We start from the raw sequence: 19,890 nt of genomic DNA, 5'->3' as shown, positions 1-19,890 counted from the left end.
ACCCATCCTCTTAGAAGATCAATACTTAGGGAAAGTGTCTCATTAAAACCATTCTAAGAAAAACCCATTTATAAACCTTTGAAACATTACCTCCCATCGACCCCACCATGCCACCTTCCATGGAAACAACAAAAAAAGACCCCTTTGATACACTGTTATTGATACAACATAGGTACTTTTCATCATGAGCCCATGATTTTTCTTATCTGGTCATGGTGGGTTTTATTAGACCCTCCTGACACCATTTTGCAGCTACCATCGAGGCAATTAAAAGCCTCCTCCACCTCGATTGGGAGGTTAGATTAAGCCATTTTCCGAGATAGGGCAACATGGCAGCGAATTTCTTGGCCAAGCTAGGTGCCTCCTCCACCGGAGATTTGATGATCTACGAGCTCCTGCCGACGGGCTTACAAGAGATCCTGATCAAAGATGACGTCGGCATCCCGTCACTTCGGCCTTAGTTTTCCCTTTCTTTTAGCTCATGCATGTACCCAAAAAAAAGAGACCCTCTTGACGAAATTTTGACTATGAGAAATGAAACTGAGGGTGAACTTTGAGGGCTCCAGGTCTGATCTCCTCAAAATGATAACTGCATCATTATTAACATGTTAATAATGAGCAAATTAACTCCATACTACATTCTCATTTATATTGACATTGAGCTGCGAGTTATTTATACTTGTTTTTTTCTAGGAAATTTCTCACAAGTCCTGGAAGAACTGGATTTCCTTGGCTATGTTTGCCAACACCTGTAGAAAAATAAAACAAATTAAACATGAGTGAAGTGTTTATATATGAGTAAATTTCACTGCTTTTTAAAAAGAGACTACTCTCGGTTCCTTAATATGTGTCACTTTAAGATTGTGACACATATGTTAAGGAAAAGTATTTAATGTTCTTGTAATCTTGTTTTAATAAAATTATTATCTAACTTTCTAATATACATTTTATGATCTCTTATTAAATTTATTTTTTCAATTTTCCCATCACCGTTGAGTTATGGAAAAAAACAAAATTAATACTCTCTTAAAATTGTAAAAGTGACAAATAAAAAATAACAAAAAAGATCAAAATAATGATAGTTATATAGGAACGGAGGAAGTACAAACCTGTTATGACTTGCAAATGCCTTACTGGTTTTGTAAGGGACGAATGAAGAAGTTCACATCCTTCTTTTTGAATTTGTTCCAAACGTTCTTGTAAGGCTTGAACCGCTTCAGCAGCACGAAGACCATGCAGATCTATTCTCCATACATTATTTTTTCGATTCATGAATTTTAGGATCTCTATGGCTGCCTTGGAATGAAGTTCTCTAGCCCTTTCTTTTTCTTCTCTTGCTTTGGTGGAATGGTGCTTGGCACATGAATGAGCACCTTGAATATATGCTTCTTTGGCTAGTTTAAAGTGTTCATCAGCTGATCTGAAATACATAATTAATGAACATAGTTAACTTAAAGAATATTTTGTATTTAGTTATTTCAAAACTTTTCTAAATTAATTTAAGGATGAGTTAAGGTTTATACAAAGAAATATGGACTAACCTTTCCATCTCCAATGCTTCCTTCCGAACAATTACGTATATATCATTCTTCTTGAAGCCAATGGCAGCCGGATCATATCTTGGAAATTTATTATTGCATCTTGCTTGGTGATTATTTGAAACCTTTAAAAGAAAAATTTCACAAAAACAATAATAGCTGTTTCAGTTGCTTCTTCTCAAAAAGAAAGAATTTTTCATTACTTCAATTTTATTATATTTAATTTAGTGAACTAATACAAACATGCAAACAATTCTAAACGTTTACCTTCAAGGATTTGAAGTGATCAACAAATGAATTGATCTGAATGACTTCCATGGATGTTGGCTGAAGAAAATGTTTGTGGATGCATAAATTCTTTTAGTCAACTATAGATACAAATAATGCTCAGTCCATTGGTATTTATGAGGCAAATATCAGAAGTTAGTTTCTCATATATATGTCAAACATATTGAGTTTTTTTTTAAATATTACACAACTTTAGGGTTAGTTTTTGGATATGATCAAATATAGGGATTAATATTACTTACGGTTCCCGTAAAAAAAAACCTAATTACGGTTACCCAATATTTTGATCTTTTTTGATAAGCAATATTTTTTTTTATAAGCAAACTAATTAATACTCTCATGCAATATTGATAACTAATTATTTTGATCAAACTAATTACGGTTACCCAATAATGATAGTTATATATTCTCTCATGCAATATTTTTTTTATAAGCAATAAGCAAGAATATATATTGAAATGAAGTACAAGGGGTACTTCAACCCAATATAAGTAGAGAACGAAAGTTAAAAGAATTACAATTTACAGTACCAAAGGACCCTCTACTAATAACAAAGTCCACTACCTACTTGGAGGAAGGACTAATTAAAGAAAAGAGCATCATTAAAACCTTACTAAGAAAAACGCTCTTCGGAAAACTTAGTGAAGGAAAAAAGAGTACTCGATTCTAAAGGCCAAATGCACCAAGAGGACTAAAGCACATCAAGAAAAGCTAAGGACAAATCCAACATTCCAATTCCATTCCAAATGTGCCAGCAAAACAAACCACCAAGCACCTCCATCACGTATATCAAATTAAAGTAGGGGTGTTCGCGGTTCAGTTTGGACCGGTTTTAGGTGAAACCGAAAACTGATCCAATCAAAATTCATTGGTTCGGTTTCCATCAATTGTTAACCAAAAAAAATTTAAAATCGAACCAAACCGAACCGATGATGAATGGTTTGGATCGGTTCGGTTCATCGGTTTCACAATTTTTTTTGGTTGTAAATATCAATTTCACAACTTTAAATATAGGTGACCCCTAATGTGGACCACTTTTAAAGTGGTCTAATTTTAGACCACTTTTTTTAACCTGCTATAACAGGTCAACACATCTTTTTTTAAAGAAATTTAATATATGACAAATTTTTAATGATATTTTTTCTTAAAAAAAATAATGTGTTGACCTGTTATACCCGGTCAAAGTAGGTGGTGTAAAATTACACCACCTAAAAATGGTGCATATTAGGTTCTCCCTTAATATATAGCAATCACACATGACTCACAACTTAACAATGCATAAAATGACAAATCAATAACTCAATCATAGCTTAATCACAAATCCAAAATTCATAATCAACAACTTAATTACTTAACAATGTATAAATGCTTAAATTGGTGTTTAATATTAGTACTATTACAAATTAATAATAGAAAAAAAAAACATAATAAGTCTAACAAACATAAAAAGTCTAACATAAACACTATTTCTTCAAAAAATTACTTTAATAAATACATATATATATATATATTAAATATTTCGTAAATAAATAATTATCATCGGTTCGGTTCATCGGTTCATGGATTTTTAATTTTTCAAATCGTGAACCGAACCAATCTTCATTGGTTTTTATCGGTTTGGATCGGTTTTAAACCAAATAACAAAAAAACCAATCCAATTGCTTTGGCTCGGTTCGGTTCGTCAGTTTCATCAGATCGACCCGAACCGATGAACACCCCTAAATTAAAGTGCTGCCAATTACATTGAAACAAACCAGCTTGAAGTTCAGCATCAAGATAACCCACCACCCCTTCACCCAAACCGCAAAATAAATGATAACGTCTATGGAGCCAGCCAAAGTCCATCCAAGAAGCTTCTAAGCTAACACCATAAGTCTGCCACATTCCGTTTTAGCAAGTTAACTCTCGTCTGGACCCGATCAAGGAGAACCCGCCACCCTAAAGCAATGGCATTTGAAGCTACTAATGCTCTCCACAAATTATTGAACACCTGATCATCATCTACAAGATCAAAATCCATAAGCTCCTCATACGCAGAGCTCACTGTATAGTTCCCACTTCCCTCTTTTATCCAACACCAAGAATCTGGCCTCCCCCTCACCAATTGAACCGACGAAATAATTCTCAATAAATTATTTCTCTCAATTTGAAGATTAGCAGACAGATCTTGGCATCAATTCAGCTCCCAATTCCATTTATTATCAACCCAAAAGCCCATGTTTAATATCCTGTCATGCTGCTGATTAAAAATGTTAAATAAATCAGCAAACCTCCCATGAAATTGTCCCCCACCATGCCAATCCTCCTTCCAGAACCGGATAACATTCCCTTCACCAAGTCTCCTATTTATACAGCCCTCAAACCAGTAACCTGCATCCTCCCCCACACATGATTTAACCAAATATTTCCACCATACAGAAGCTTTGGAGGACTCCCCTGTTCCCATATTTTGACAACAGTATTTTGCATCACAACTCAGTATTATTTTGTAGGAAACGCCACCTTCACTTTCCTAGCAAAGCTATGTTAAAATTTCCCAAATCTCTCACCCCCAAGACCACCAACACTCTTTGGTTTACACACCTTAGACCAGCTCACCCACGAAATCTTCCGACCCTCCTCCAAACCTCCCCAAAGAAAACGCATCATTAGTTGTCTGCATTTTTGTAAAACCCCTGGTGGCATCCTAAAGAAAGATATATAATACAAAGGTAATGCAGTGAGAATGCTTTTAATCAAACAAAGCCGACCACCAAATGTCAAGTGCTTCCCCTTCCAACCCGAGAGCCTCCATTTCAGTTATCCACCACCGGGTAAGTAAAGAAGCAAACCTCCCTGTCATAGAATTATCAACTGCAATCCTTGCAAGCTTACTCTTATGAAAATTAACTTTCATCCCCGAAACTAATTCAAAACATCTCAAAATGCATTTCAGGGCTCTCGCAGTCTGCAAGCAAGCTTTCCTAAAAAACAGAGCATCATCAGGAAATTGGAGCAGAGCCACGTCAACCTTGGCCCCCTACCAACACTAACAGGATGAAAATGGTTTGTAACAATTGCCTGTCTCATGATACCATTTAGGCCCTCTGCTACCAAAAGGAACAGGAAAGGAGCCAAAGGATCTCCTTGTCTAATCCCTTTTCCATGTTGAAGTCAGTTGTTGGGCTTCCGTTCACAAGATTCAAGGCATCCCATCACCCACCTAATCCACACATCACTGAAGTTAAACCTTCTCATCATGTAGACAAGGAAACTCCACCTGACTGAGTCATATGTCTTTTCAAAATCAACCTTCATAATAAGAGAGGGAATTTTCCAGCACTTTGCTTCATGAATTACCTCATTCACAATAACCACACTGTCAAGCATACTTCTCCCTCCAAGAAAGTCAAGCTGATTCTCTGCGATTACCTTTGGAAGAACCACCTTAATCCTCGCTGTCAGAATTTTGGTGACAATTTTATACCTCTCATGCAATATAATACTCAATCCGTTATTTTAATTGATTTGGTGCAGTATTTTAGTTAATTTGTCAAGATATTTTCTGTAGGAAGTTTTAATTTTTTCTTATTTAAAATTAAAAAATGAAAACAAGCTAAAAATGTAGTGTAAGATTGAGAATTATTTTATTAAAATAATTTTTCATCAATTAAATTACACTTTGAAAAAAGTAATAACTGTTCCACATTTTTAGGAAACCTGTGTGCATTGAACAAGATATTAGCAGTATTGTTTCGTTTCCAAAAATAAAAGAAGCAATTATTCGAAGACCGGGCATATATGAAAAATGTATTTTTTATCTAACTACCTCATTCTACATTTTGTACAGGGAATCTGAGTTTGTTGAGACTTGAGAGGCATAATATTTTTTTTACAGGAAAATGATTTTCATTAATGGTTAGTTAGAAACTAAATCTGAGGAAATAACTCTCTTTAAACCGATTCTTCAACACATGATTTTTTTTGGTACAACGGAAAAGTCTCAACACATGATTAATTATTATATAAAAAAATAAACTTTCAATTTAAATAAAATATAAAAGAATACGAGTATGACTACCTTTGAATATGCTGCATTAAATGAGGAGGTTTGCGTAAAAAAATTATTAAAATTGAACTCTATTTTTTATACTTGTAGCTTAAGAAATCATAATATTTACTCGCTCTTTTTTTTTGGCAACAAAAAATGGTGGAACGAAGAGAAAACACCTCCAGACTACCGGGCAGGGCGCGAGTGGTATGCTGAGGAGGCCAGCAGAGGTCCACTCCTAGAAGGAGCGACTGGAAATCTCCCCGAGGAGGATTGCCCACCAACTAAGATTTTACTAACCCCAAGAGGATTCGAACCCTCGGCCTTCAGGTGTTGAGAGTTAAATCCAAAACCTAAAACAAACCAGTTGTTAAAAAAAAATTTACTCGCTCAGTGCCAATGATAATATTTTTACTTTTAAGAAGATGCAATATAAAACCTGAAAACCTCATCCGCATATGCGGAAGATGGAAGATGGATGAGAGAGTTGAAAAACTGAAGAAGGTAGATGGTGTGGGTTTGTGGGATTAGGATTTTAGTGGTACTTTGGTCTTTTGACAATTATTATCTTTTTTAGAACCATGCTGGACAAAATCGTTGGCGTTCAAATTAAACTTTGCATTTATCCATTCATGCATGAGTTTTTTTTATAGGCAAATGTTAATTGTTAGTAGTGTTAGTAAATTAGTTCTTCCCTAGGGTTCGAGGCCTGGACAATTCACTCTTCATCCCACCAAACCATTTTATCTCATATTTCTTACAACTTGAGCTAACCCTCAAGAACCATTCACGCATGAATAAAATAATAAAAAATGCGAGCAAGAGTATTCAATTTCCAAAACTCTTTCATTAATTTCTCATATATAATTAAATTTAATTACATTATTAATTAAAATTAAAAATTAAAAAAAAACTGCAATCCATAATTAACTGATCTTATTTAATCATTACATTAACCAAACAAACATAAGCTTCATCTTCATCTTCATAAAAAACCCAAAAGACACAAAATCATGAAAAATCCAGAATAAAATCTTCTCTTCATCTAACTTCATCTTCATCTTCATGAATGTTCTTCACCTTCGTGAGCATTCTCTAGCCTTTCTAATTCAAACTAGCGAAATCAACCTCTAATCTCAAACCAAACCCAAAACCATGTAAACTAAACCTTCAATTTCAAAACCCTGCAACCCAACAAAATTAATACTGTCGAAAACCTGCAACCTCCCAACATGCAAAGTTAGAGAGAGAGAGAGAGAGATTGGTTCCAGATCTTCTTGCATGTGGCTCCACCGAAAGGGTTTTGCTCAAGTTTAAATTTTTACCCAGTAACAGATGCCACTGCAACCACCGAAGTAGCTTTGGACTATCCTCGATATTCCCTCTTCTCCTTCATCATTGGAGTCTTAGAAATTGTTGTTTTTCTGAGCTGTCGCTGAGAAACCTTCATGAGCTAGCGCGTTATCTATCCTTATTCAGACTAGAAAAATCATCTTCCTGAATGTTCTTCACATTCTTGAGCGTTCTCTATCCTTTCTTATTCAAACTAGTAAAATCAACCTCTAATCTCAAACCAAACCACCTAGCACCACCTAACTTCTTTTTAGAGGGACAAAAATATATTTAACTAACCCTAACTTCTTTTTAAATCATAATTAACTAACACTAACTTTGATGGAGCCATATATGTTCAAAATTGAATTAAACCAAGTGCCTGATATTGAATAAATAGAAAATGATAACAGCTTTTATTTTCAAATGCCAACAATAAGGAATGGCACGACATTATTTAATAGCACATCTTGTGCTCTCTATATATATATATAAATTTGGCTGATTAAAAAAAAGGAATGGCACAACATGTCCGATCAACGGCTAGCTAGTACAAGAATAGAAAGAGACTACTAATTCTTGCTTACTTATTTCTTACTATTTGCTCTTATTCTTGATTTCAATTCATTTTCTTTGCTTTTTTCATGCTCCAAGCACTTAATCTTGTGATCTTAACATCAACTGTTCCATTGTTGAACGCATGCAGGTGTGCCTTACCATCGATTGCCAACGTGGGATAAACTCTTGCAGTGATGCATGCTTTTCCATGACCCCCAAAACTCTCCACTACAGAGTGATCTATCTGTGAAAAGTACAGAGTGATAGGAAAAATTATTAGATATTTCTAAAGTGTATAGTAAGAAAATATGAACTTGATGGGTTTCCCTCTACATCACTCACTAGAGCATCATTTTATATCTAATGGTAAAATCAATTGAACTTGAAGGGTTAATCGAAGGTTATTATTTGGTCCAAAGAAAACCTTCTGTCAATTCTTAAATTATATTCACTTATTTTTGCTTGTGCATCTTATGATTATATTATTACAACTCACCAAGGTTCTTATTGACAACTCCTCGTGAACAGGGTCCACATCCACAAAAGCTCCATAAGTGGTCAAATCGTTCTTGTGATCCAAAGAAGACCTATCAAAAGAGTTTGCTTAAAAGTGGCCTTTTTTTTGTGAGAATTTGATTATGGATAGTGAAAAACGAGTGACACGTACCTGCTTTGGTCACTGCACATGAGCACCACATAACTTTTGTTTACCCTATATACCTTAAAGAACACTGATGTGTACTCTTGCATGCCCTTTGAAGCCAAAACTAGCAAACCAAACGGTCCCAATCCTCCTTTCACTTCTTTTGGGCCCTTTCCACTACAGAGATGTTGAGGGTATAGTTTCAAATTTGGGTCCAATGCTTGTGCCTTTCCAAGCTCACTCACTTCAAATGAAATTTCAACATCAGCCTGCAAAGGAAAAATGACAATATTGAACAAATTTTGCACGCTTATATTCACACCCCAATAGTGAAGCAACAAATATGTATGTACTTATATATGTGTATATGTTGTCATGTTCTGTTTGCCTCCCACTATTTGTGGTTTGGCATTTTTGTTAGGCTTATAGCAGGTATGACGTATTTAAGTTCCACGCAAGCAATCTTAAATTCTCACAGTGAATGGATATAAATAGTTAGATTAAGATAAGTCGGCTTATATATTTTAGTAAAATCAAATGGACATATAAACTTAAAAGTTGAGTTGTCCAATCTTTGATCAGAATCCTTATCATAATGAATTTAGGAATTCTGTTATTGCAAGCAATCCAAATTCAAAGTAATTCTAGACCATTTTACCGTGGAACTAAACATACATTAAATTGTAGCAAATAAAACTCACTTGTGCTGCTGTCACACCAGAAACTTCAAGCAATGTGCCTCCCTTGAGCACTTTGGAATGTAAGTTTACAGGGTTGGTACGTAGTTTTTCAATTTCCACTATAGGCCACTGTACCAATTGCTTCCCAGATTTATGAAGCCATAGAGTCCTAGGAATTGCCTACAAAATTCATGTGCCCATATGTTTAATTAATTAATAATTGAAGCCAAATTAATTAATTAATTAATTGGGTAAATATTTTGAGTAAGGGTTCATAAGTTGAATAAGCAGAACAATGCCACTCACTTTAACCCTTTCTTTTCAACACTCTTAAATTTATTCATTAAAAATCATGTGAATCCCAGTAACTAAGAAGTGATCCATATTTTTAGCGGATCTTCCATGAATTTCAACTAATTAATGAGAGAGTGTTGAAAATAAAGTGCTAAAATGAGTGTTGCTCGCATTTTTTCACAAAATTCTTTCCTGAATTCCTGACCATCCTTTTTGAATGTCATCTTCCCGAACTGAAGATTCATTAACCCAACCCCACAACACCCTTCGCTTTTTTACACCATCATAAAACGTTTTAGAAGCATAAAACTTCCCATAATCATATCTCATGACCAAATTGTCCTCAAAACCCTTATCAGGTATAAACACATCCTTGATAATGTCATAAGTTCCAATAAGATAACAATCATGTGCCACATCAAATAAACTAACCTTGAGCACATGCCTAACGTGATGACCAGGACCATTAATTGCAGAAGTGTCAAGCCCATCTGAACCGTGAACCAATACAGGGTAGAAATCAGGACACTCCCACATCCCTGTTTTCTTAGCTGAATGCAAAGCATGTTTGGCTTCAACCCAATTCACAAAATCTTTGCTAAGATATAAAAGTGCAATTCCATTGTTACCTATTTGGCTTCCCACAATTACCCTCCAAAACCCATCATGACCAAGCCAAGCAGTGGTGGGGTCTCTAAATGAAGTACCATTGATTTTATTACCCCTAGTGGGTCTCATTACAGGGTTCTTTGGTGATTTTACCCATTCTCTAAGAAATGGGTCAGAAACATTTTTGGGTATAGCCAAGTTTTGAGTTTGGTCCTCATTGTAGTTATTGCCTGTGTATAAGATAACTGGTTTGGCACCATGGAGAAGTGTGGTTGAACCTGACCAACAGCCATTGATGTCATAGGGTTGAGTTGGGGTGAGAGCTGGTTGTAATGGGAACCAGTTAATGAGATCTAATGAAACAGAGTGGCCCCATACAATGCTATTGTTGCTCCAAATTGCAGCTTTTGGATTGTGTTGGTAGAACATGTGGTAGAGTCCCTTGTATATCATTGGCCCTAATTAACATGATCGGAAAACACAATTAGCAAAATTTTCAGCCAAGGGATGAGCACACACCTCATAACTAATGAAAGATAAATTTGATTTTCACATCAATTATTCATTAACTCAAATGATGATCAGCAGAGATATGCTAAGTATATCTTATAGTTTAGTACATGAGGTGAATGGAGTCCTACTGCATCACTCTCCAGAAAAATCCTAATCATCCATTTATGGGAAAATAGTAGATTGTTATTATAATTGGTCAATGTGTAAGTTAAATTGGTCCATATGTTTATGGCATCACACCATATGTGTTTGTTGTAGAGGGTTTGAAAATCAATCAAATCAAAAATTGAATAAAGTAAAAAAAGAATTATTGGATGAAATTGAATTTTAATCTCATTGTATTTATTATATTATATACTAGCAAGTTTCTCATGTGAATATTTCTCTCGGGGTTCCAAAGATAATTTTAAATGAGTAGAGATATAATTGAACTATCAACTAAATACTTAAAGAGTTCATCCATCCGCATGTGCTGAAATTTGGTTCTAATTATATTAATTTACTTTATTCTTCTATGTTGGTAAATGAAATATTTCATATATATGTTGTGTATTAACTATTAAGTAATTAAGAGAACAGGACCGAGTAGAACTAACCGTTAGGATCTTCAAGTCCATTTCACCATGTCAAAGCAAAAGAAAAATTATTAGATAAATAATGAGCAACACAATATTAGGGAGAAATCTAGGAGCATTAGTCAGAAGAGATTAAAGCTAAGTTGAGAGAAATAGTGAAATACCATTCATCCAATTCTTGGAAGGTTGAAAGTGAAAAGAAGGTCTGTATGTTTGGTTTAAAATAAAGATGGAATGATTAGTTTGATGTGAAGCCTTAATATTATCAGCAACGCCATAGCCAAGAAGGAAGGCAAACGTAGCCAACAACCAAATTGAAGAAGTACCCATGTGAGAGAGAGGCTTTGTGAGGATGACAAGGGAAGCCTTTGCACTGCGAACACCTATTTATAGAGAGTGACAACATGAAGTGCTTTTAATTGTGTGTGTTAAGAATTCTCAAATAAATATAGGTTATGATCAAATTGAAAATTCGAGATGTTATTTTCCCCCTCTTTCCCCCGGTTTATGTTAACCGAAGTAGTAAATATTAGTATATTACTCATAATGTTGTTTAAACAAATATATATATATATATATATATATACACACAAATCACTCAACAATGCAACCCACTCTCACTCTCAGACACCCTGTGTTAATGACGGTTTTTAAACGCCGCAAACTTTTGTGTCATTCAAAAACCGTCACCAAATGAAATGTTTGAAGGGGGCTACACTGTTGTGTGGTTTGTGTATCATAGTTGTTGTTCACTCATATATCACCTCAAACGGATTTGTATGTTTTGGCTGCTGGAACGTCGAAATTCCCTTCATCATGGTCTCATCCTCTAGAGGGGATAATTAAGATAAATTTTGATGCTTCTTTGAGGGACTTGCATGTGGCTGGTTTTAGTATAGTTGCTCAGGATAACATCAGGGAGACTTTAGTTGCAGCTACAACTTTTTCTTCTGAGGTTCTCTCTCTGGCCAGTCTAGAGGTGATGTGTCTGATATGGTCTTTGTCGTTGGTCTCTGATTTAGGTTCATGAAGGTCCTTTTCGAGACAAAATGCTTGTAGCTTTTTAATATGTGGCGCAAGTGTGGCTTAGGTAGACCCAATATGTATTCAGTTGCTTGCGACTTGGCCTCTAGTTTTGATTCGATGGATCTTTATCTCGTTCGTCGAGGTGGTAATGCGATTGTTGATGCTTTAGCTAGGAGGACTTTTTCACTTTTGCATTTTCATTGGATTGAGGAGATTCTACCAGGTCTTTTGTCTTTGTTTCAACATGATGTACTGACATCTATGTCTATGACTATAGTATTAAAAGTCACTTTAATACTCTCTTATTAATTTGTTTAAATTTATGTAGACCTCACTAAATTTGAGATAAGGCCTAGCTACATTTTTAATAAACCTAACATAAATTTTAATTAATCAATGAGAACGTGTTGGAAGTAGAACGTTGCTAACATTTTTCATTATTTTTTCAGTCTTGTGTGAATGGATGAATGCAAAATTTGAACACCAATAGTTTTGTCCAACATGGTTCTAATTTTTTTAGAAAGACCAAAATATCCCTAAAATCCTAATCCCCACACCATCTAGCTTCTTCACTTTCTCAACTTTCTCCCTCTGTCTCTCTCACTCATCCATCATCGGCACAATGCGAACGAGAATCATATCATCTCCTGCCGGCTTCGGTGGGGCATAGAGAAAAAGAAGCGAGATGCAGAGAGATAAGGAAAACAAAAAAAGAGTATTTTTGTAATCTTCCAATTTAAATTATTGTTTAATTCTTATTGATGTTTAATTAGAATTGTTTAAAATATTTTAATTATATATCATATATATTTTTTGGTCAATAATAATATGATATGATCACAAAACTTTTCTCTTTTTTTTTTTGTCAAATAAAATTTGCATTTTGTGGACCACTAGAGTGGACCAGGTTTACAATATTCGGAGCCCAATTTAAAGCACTTTATTTTTTGTACCAAAAATTAAATTTAAGTCACTTTTTCATTTCGACCAAAAAAGAAGTCAATTTCATTTCTTTCAATTACTCGTCTCACTTGCTCTACAACCTCACTAGTCACTTGCTCTCCGCTTTTGGCTCTGGCTCAAACATTTTTCTTCCATGGGCTCTCTATTTTCACTCTTGTTCTCATGCTTGTGCGCACGTCCATTCATGCTCCTCATCCAATTCTCCCTTCCCATCTGTTGCAAATTCTCTTCTATTTTCTGTAATCACATTGCAAATCCATTTCCTTCTCCCTAATCGCAAAATGTTGAAGCACTTTGCAGGTTTTGTGAAAACCTTTGCAGGATTTCATTGCAATATTAATTTGTTCTCCCTACACACTAATCAGTAAACCTAAATGCAGGCTTTGGTTGCATTCTCCATTCTAACAAAGCCCTGAAACAGGTTTTGTTTGGCTTTCATTTTAATCATGGTATTGTGTTGTCATGAGCTACTTCCAAATCACTGATCCTTTATGATAATTTTCAGTCTAATGTCTTTGGTTGCACTCTTCCAATGCTAATGATTTGGAGTGAAACCAACATGAAAATTCAAGGCTTCCATTTAGCCCAAGTCTATACTCAAGGAATAACTAGATATGGCATGTAGGTATGAGTACATTGTGCTTCATTTTCTAGGATTGAGTACTGTGATTATTAATTTATTATTACCTGTTCTAAGTGAAAACTCAAGCTAAGATGTTGGTGAGAACAGAGTTAATTAGAATCAACTTGTCTCATTTTGTAAATTGAAAATGCTATATGGCTTAGGTTTTGTCCGCGTCCACCTGTTTGATTGGTGTATCGGTACACTACTTGTAACTCGTAAACATGTAATTTGTAATTATGTAAAATAAGGTATTAGCTTGAAAAAATAGTTGTAAAATAATTGCCCAAAATTAGTTGTCAGCTGCCAAATAGTTGCGAGCTATTTTCATAGTTAATTCACAACAATTTAATAGCAGTGTTTACATCCACCATCCGAACAAGCGGTGAACACCAGACAACCCGCTTAAGCTTAACTTGGATCATTCCTACAAAAAGCTAGTGTTGACACATTTACCACCACTTGAATGGGCAAACATGTGATTTGTAATTATGTAAGATAAGATTTTAACTTGAATTGAGCTGCGAGTTATCCTCATAGTTAATTCACAACAATTTAGTATAAGTGCTTACATCCACCGCCCAAACAGGCAGTCAAGACTATACACAGCCGGCTTAGACTTAACTTAGAACATTATTACAAAAAGTTGGTGTTGAAACATTTATTTGCCTTTGGTTTTACGGGTTTCTTAATCACGTACCCTTATGCATTTTTTTTTTGGAATAGGACAACCTATGCTTTATATGAGTGAGTTTTCTAATTATTAAGAATTGAAATTTTATCTTAGATTTGTTGTAGTCTTGTATGATACTATACCTTTAGTATTTAGATTCTTTTTTCTCCCTTAGCTTTTCTGGTTTGCATCAATTTCTTGCCACTAGAAGACTGCAAGTGCAAGGTTGAGTAACACGTACTAGTGCAATTAGATATTTGGGTTTTACCCAAGCTTAGTAACTCATTAGCATGAGTAGAAATGTGTACCTTTAATTTGCTTAGTAGTTAGATGGAAGCTGAGGGAGGCAGAGAGAAAGAGAGACAAAATGGAAGTGAAGAAAATTGTGGTGGTAGTAAAAGATGCTTGTGCATCTAGAAAAATCAAATTCTCATTTAATATGAGAAATTGAGAATTTAGACTCTGTATCACATTAATAAAAAGAGATATACCAAAAGAAATAGGTTGATGTAAACGATCAAATCAAAATCATGTTATATAACTAAAAACCAGAGCACACCATAGATTACTCTTTCTTCCCTTTATGTGTAGGATTCTGAAGCCACCAATGTGGAAACAAAAATCACTGGCTACCTATCTCTTCACAAATTCTACATGACCATTCTACCATATAGCCAAACCTTTGGCATTTGTATCCTCACAAGAGAACAGAGAACGTAGAGAATCATCATGTATAAACCAAAGCAAACGCTTTGGACTTTCATAGTGGTCGGGCTACTCATCGCCTGGATTTTTTTCCTTTACAACTCGTCCTCCTCTTTCTCCACTCTACTAGCTCTATCTCGGAAGGAACAATTCTGCCATCAATCAAACCTTGTAAGTTCAAATCATCCTGCTTTGTTTAATTATTTTTTTTCTATAACTTTTTTCATTAAAACAAATCATGTGTCTTTCTTATTGTTAAACTACAACAAAAACCATGAGAAATGTCATATGTTGGGAGAGTGTCACAATTTCCTCGAACATGATTAATTTTTCCCTCGAATGAGATGAGAACATGTTAGAGGATTGACCAATGACGTAGGCGTTAGAGGATTGACCAATGTGTTGGGGTGCTCTTTGCGAAGGACCTCCCTCTTCAAGTATCAAGTGATCAAGTGCGCGTCATGGGGTAGGTACCTGTAAGACACTTTAACACTCAAGTATGCAATGTAGGATGAGATATAAAGATTAGGGTTGAAGAGATATATTGTATGCCAAAGGTATGTTTCCTGATGGGGTATATGTAACATAGAGTTGTAACAAACCTAAATAGAATCAAGTGTTGATATGATATTATTGTATAAGTGATATATGAGATATTGTGCAATAGCACAATAATAAGGAATCTTGATTCTCACAATGCGTAGGACCAAGTCAATATCGGGCAAATGTATTGTGCCTATTATTTTATTATGTAACAGTTGCCCCCTATTCTGAACATCTGATGCATTAAGATGCTTGGAATGTCGAAATCCAAGATAGCTCTCTAGTACGATGCAATGTGATGTTTGTTCTGCCCCCATCCGAGCTTATTTTCTTCTACCACATATTTAGGGAGTGGACCACTCTCTAGATAGTGCCCGATCAGGGTCATCCAATCTACTATCGTGTCAGTTTGCAACATCACATGTCCTTGAATTGTTCTTGTAGAGGAAAAATTCTCTTCTATGACTCTAAAATATGTTAGCTCTAACATTTTGTTCCCTGGGAACGTGCATGAACTCAACTAAGTCGAATTGGCTAGCTAAATACTATTGGAGTAAGTACTGTTGGAGTTGGGGCTCTTTTGTCTGGTACTCACTCCCCTTTAACTTGAGGGACCAAGAGTTGAGAATCGTTGCATATTTTAATCTCACTTGCTCTAATGTCTATGGCCACTTGAATTCGATCCAGTCAGGCAAGCTTCATACTCTAACTGATTATTGGACGTTAGGAAGTCTAACTTATAAGATAGTTCTAGTGAGATTCCTTGTGGATTCTCCAAAACAACCCCTAATCGATTCCTTTTTGTGTTAGATGACCTATTCACACGTATTATTCATTTGTTTGCGGTATTTCCTCCAGTTGTGGAATTTCCAAACCTAAATAAGTGAAGTTGTCGTTAGAAGGTTGACCAACATGTTGGGGTGCTCCTCGTAAAATGCATTTTTCTTCTAGTATTCGGTGACCACGTACGTGTTAAAGGATGTGTACCGGTAAGACACCTTGACGCTTAAATCAGAAAGGTTGAATGAGAAATAAGGATTAGAGTTAAAAAAATGGTGTGTACAGTACTTATGGTATGTTCCCTCATGGGGTATATATACATAACAAACTTGAATAGAACAAGTGTTGATTTGATATTATTGTATAACATACATCACATATAAATATAATGTAATATCACTAAATAAGAATCTTTATTCTGTAGAACCAAATCAATAATCAATATTGAACCAAATTTTATTCAGTAACACGAGTCAAAAGCAAAAAACTAGAATGAAAACATTTTTTTTATTAGAACGTAGGTTACATATATAGATTAATTTATCATGTGTATTCTTTAATTTCTGTTGTAGACCTCCACTGATGCATATAGAGATGAACTTGACTCTGCTTTGGCCAAAGCCGACATGGGAAACAAAACAGTGATCATTGCTGTGGTGAATAAGGCCTATGTAGACCAAGATGTTGTGAGTGACACCACTATGTTTGATCTATTTCTCAGTAGCTTTTGGTTTGGAGAGGGAACCAGGTCTCTGATTGATCACCTTCTTATAGTAGCAGTTGATCGAACAGCCTACGATCGGTGCCGGTTTCAATGGTTGATCTGCTTCAGATTGGAAACAGATGGTGTTGATTTTGAAGGTGAGAAAATCTACATGTCTCAGGATTTTATCAAGATGATGTGGAGAAGGACACTTTTCACATTGGAAGTCCTCAAGCGTGGCTACAACTTCGTTTTCACGGTACATATGCTCTTTTTCTCTCAATGTTTTTGTGTTAATTTCCCGTTGTATGTGTTTGGACGGAACAAAATGCTAGGTTTTTGGAGAAAATTACTGAAATTCCTTCAAATGTAAATTTCATTGTTTGTATGATGTAATTTAATTTCCTTCATCGACCTTTTTTATTTAAATAAAAAAATGATAATTTTTCTAACATAAAATACTATATTTTAAACTAAATTAATATTATTACAATAATCATAATATAAAACTCGAATTGAACGGGCCAGATCAACTTAAACAGTCATATGGTCAACAAGAATCGGCTCGATCGACCTAAACCAACTATGCTTACCTGAATGGGTCGGGCCAAACAGAGCGGGTAAGGTCGACCTAAATTAGTGAGACCAACCTGAACGGGTCGGACCGACCTAAACCCTAAGACAGACCCTAAACCCCACATGGGGACTTGAACATGCCTGGTTGACTTGAAAGGGTCAAGTCGACACGCCCCACGCCAACTCAATGTTGACATGCCTTGAACCCTAAAATTGACCTAAGCCTTATAATTGGCCCAAAACCTTAAACCCAACCCGAACCTTAAAATTGACACTAAATTCTAAATCTGATCCGCTAAATAAAGTGGAAGTATGAATTAATTATAGCTCCTTCTAAATTTCACTGATGGTATAGAAAGATAGGAAATGTTGTAAAATATTTTTTCCCACGAATTCACTCGTTAGGTGATTTTACCAGTACATAAAATTTATGTAAACTAAAGACACCAGTAAAATAATAAAATGTGGTAAATTTGTATATACATCAAAATGACATGACAAAATTCATTAATGATTTTTTTACCAAGTACTATATTTGAACTTATTGTTCAATTTCTAATTTGCATAAGAATCAAAATTATATTTAATTTTGTCACCCTATCCATATTATTAATTGTTGTAGCACTTTAACTTCACCCTCTCGCCTCAAGCTTATAAAAAAAAAAACCTCTCGCCTCATCACTTAATAAAACAGTTGAATGTAAAATATATATGATAATTTGACTTCTGACCTCTTCATTTCATCCTTCAATAATTCATGTGAAATTATGAATTTGTGATATACTTGGTACTCGGGTCCAATGTTATGTGTGGTTCAAAAACTTGAACTTTTTCTATACATAACACTCAGTTATTTATATATACTTTCATTTAGTTGATGAACCCATTGATGTGGAACATAGTCCTTGAACACTTTTGCAGGACATTGATGTAATGTGGTTAAGAAACCCGTTTGCAAGGTTGAACATTAAAAGTGAGGCTGAAGACATGCAAATGAGCGTAGACAAATACCTTAATAATCCATGGTCAGAAAAGCATCTACTCAACACTGGATTTTACTTTGTGAGGTCAAACAACAAGACAATCTTCTTGTTCCAAACATGGTACAACATGAAAGACAATTCCACAAGACTAAAAGAGCAAGATGTGCTTCTTAACCTCATTAGAGGTGGTGTAATTGGACGCTTGGGGCTTAAGGTTAGGTTCTTAAACACCCTCTATTTCAGTGGGTTTTGTCAAGATAGCAAAGATTTTCGGGTAGTGACCACCGTTCATGCCAACTGTTGTCGAACCATTCCTGCTAAAGTGGCGGATCTAAGGGCTGCCCTCCGTGATTGGAAGCAGTTTAAGAAGCTTGACGCTAATTCCTCAATAAGTCACCGGTGGACTAGGCATGATTGGTGTTTGCAATCTTGGGAAAGACCAATGAGTTGAATATCATATTCACATAAAAGTTTTTTATTTATTTTGTGAATGCTCAATTTCGTCTTTGAAAATATAAACGTCGAGCAAGTTAGTGAACTGAATAGAATATTTGTGTAGTTGATACTTTCTATTAACAAGAAATGTACATTTATAATAGGAGTAGAAAATTATTTCCTTAATTAGCTCAGAGCCGTGGAGGCCTTTAGGCAGATAAGGCAGCATGCCTAAGGCCCTGGAAGAAAAAAGGCCAAATTTTATTTTTGTTTAGAGTGACCCAAACAGATAGCATAGATTGATTTGACAAAAAAAAAAGATAGCATAGATTGAAAAAATAAACGGACAACATAAGAAATTGGGAATTGAAATATTGGGACTTGCGTGATACATATATATTAGAACTAGATTGAATGATTGATATATATTAGTTTCATTATAAATACCGACTAGAAATAAAAACTCATAGTGTATCTAAACAAAATAAATGGTGCCCACGTGCCCACTAGGGTGGGCAACTATGAAAATGGTCCACCCATGGACCAAGGGTGATTTTTGTAATTTTTTCAATAGATAAATATATATAAAAAATTAAATCCTAAAACTTTCACACCTTCATCCATCTATTTTGTTTCAAGATTCAAGGTTCCAAAGTTCAAAGAGTTTCTGATTCTTCCATCTTTCTTTTCTTTTTGACAAGGCTTAATTGCACTTTTCGTCCCTGATCTATATCATTTGTGCAATTTTGGTCCCATTTGTTTAAAAGGAGCAATTTTGGTACACTAAAGATTAATTTGTGGCAATTGAGTCCTTCCCGTCA

The 19,890-nt window shown here is 35.1% G+C and overlaps 3 protein-coding genes across 3 annotated transcripts; 1 reads left to right on the top strand and 2 right to left on the bottom strand.

Moving 5' to 3' along the window:
* Positions 1 to 525: 525 nt before the first annotated feature.
* On the bottom strand, positions 526 to 1,856 carry LOC130743520 (smr domain-containing protein C11H11.03c-like). The gene is made up of 5 exons (XM_057595770.1): positions 1,806 to 1,856; positions 1,542 to 1,663; positions 1,110 to 1,420; positions 680 to 749; positions 526 to 589 (listed from the first exon to the last, which is right to left on the bottom strand). The coding sequence occupies exons 1-5, from the start codon at positions 1,854 to 1,856 to the stop codon at positions 526 to 528; spliced, it is 618 nt and encodes a 205-aa protein (XP_057451753.1).
* Positions 1,857 to 7,553: 5,697 nt separating this feature from the next.
* Positions 7,554 to 11,431, bottom strand: LOC130749810 (beta-fructofuranosidase, cell wall isozyme-like). Its single transcript, XM_057603176.1, has 7 exons — positions 11,225 to 11,431; positions 11,082 to 11,090; positions 9,796 to 10,430; positions 9,091 to 9,249; positions 8,414 to 8,658; positions 8,243 to 8,333; positions 7,554 to 7,990 (listed from the first exon to the last, which is right to left on the bottom strand). Exons 1-7 carry the CDS (start codon positions 11,388 to 11,390, stop codon positions 7,808 to 7,810), a joined length of 1,488 nt encoding a protein of 495 aa, XP_057459159.1. The 5' UTR covers positions 11,391 to 11,431; the 3' UTR covers positions 7,554 to 7,807.
* A 5,531-nt stretch (positions 11,432 to 16,962) lies between these two features.
* On the top strand, positions 16,963 to 19,085 carry LOC130743519 (uncharacterized protein At1g28695-like). Its single transcript, XM_057595768.1, has 2 exons — positions 16,963 to 17,334; positions 18,573 to 19,085. The coding sequence occupies exons 1-2, from the start codon at positions 16,999 to 17,001 to the stop codon at positions 19,083 to 19,085; spliced, it is 849 nt and encodes a 282-aa protein (XP_057451751.1). The 5' UTR covers positions 16,963 to 16,998.
* Positions 19,086 to 19,890: the final 805 nt, after the last annotated feature.

The sequence above is a fragment of the Lotus japonicus genome, chromosome 3, assembly GCF_012489685.1.
Source record: "Lotus japonicus ecotype B-129 chromosome 3, LjGifu_v1.2".
NCBI classification, from domain to species: domain Eukaryota; kingdom Viridiplantae; phylum Streptophyta; class Magnoliopsida; order Fabales; family Fabaceae; genus Lotus; species Lotus japonicus.
The sequence above is the reverse complement of the archived record's forward strand: the minus strand, read 5'-3'. Positions and strand labels throughout refer to the sequence as shown.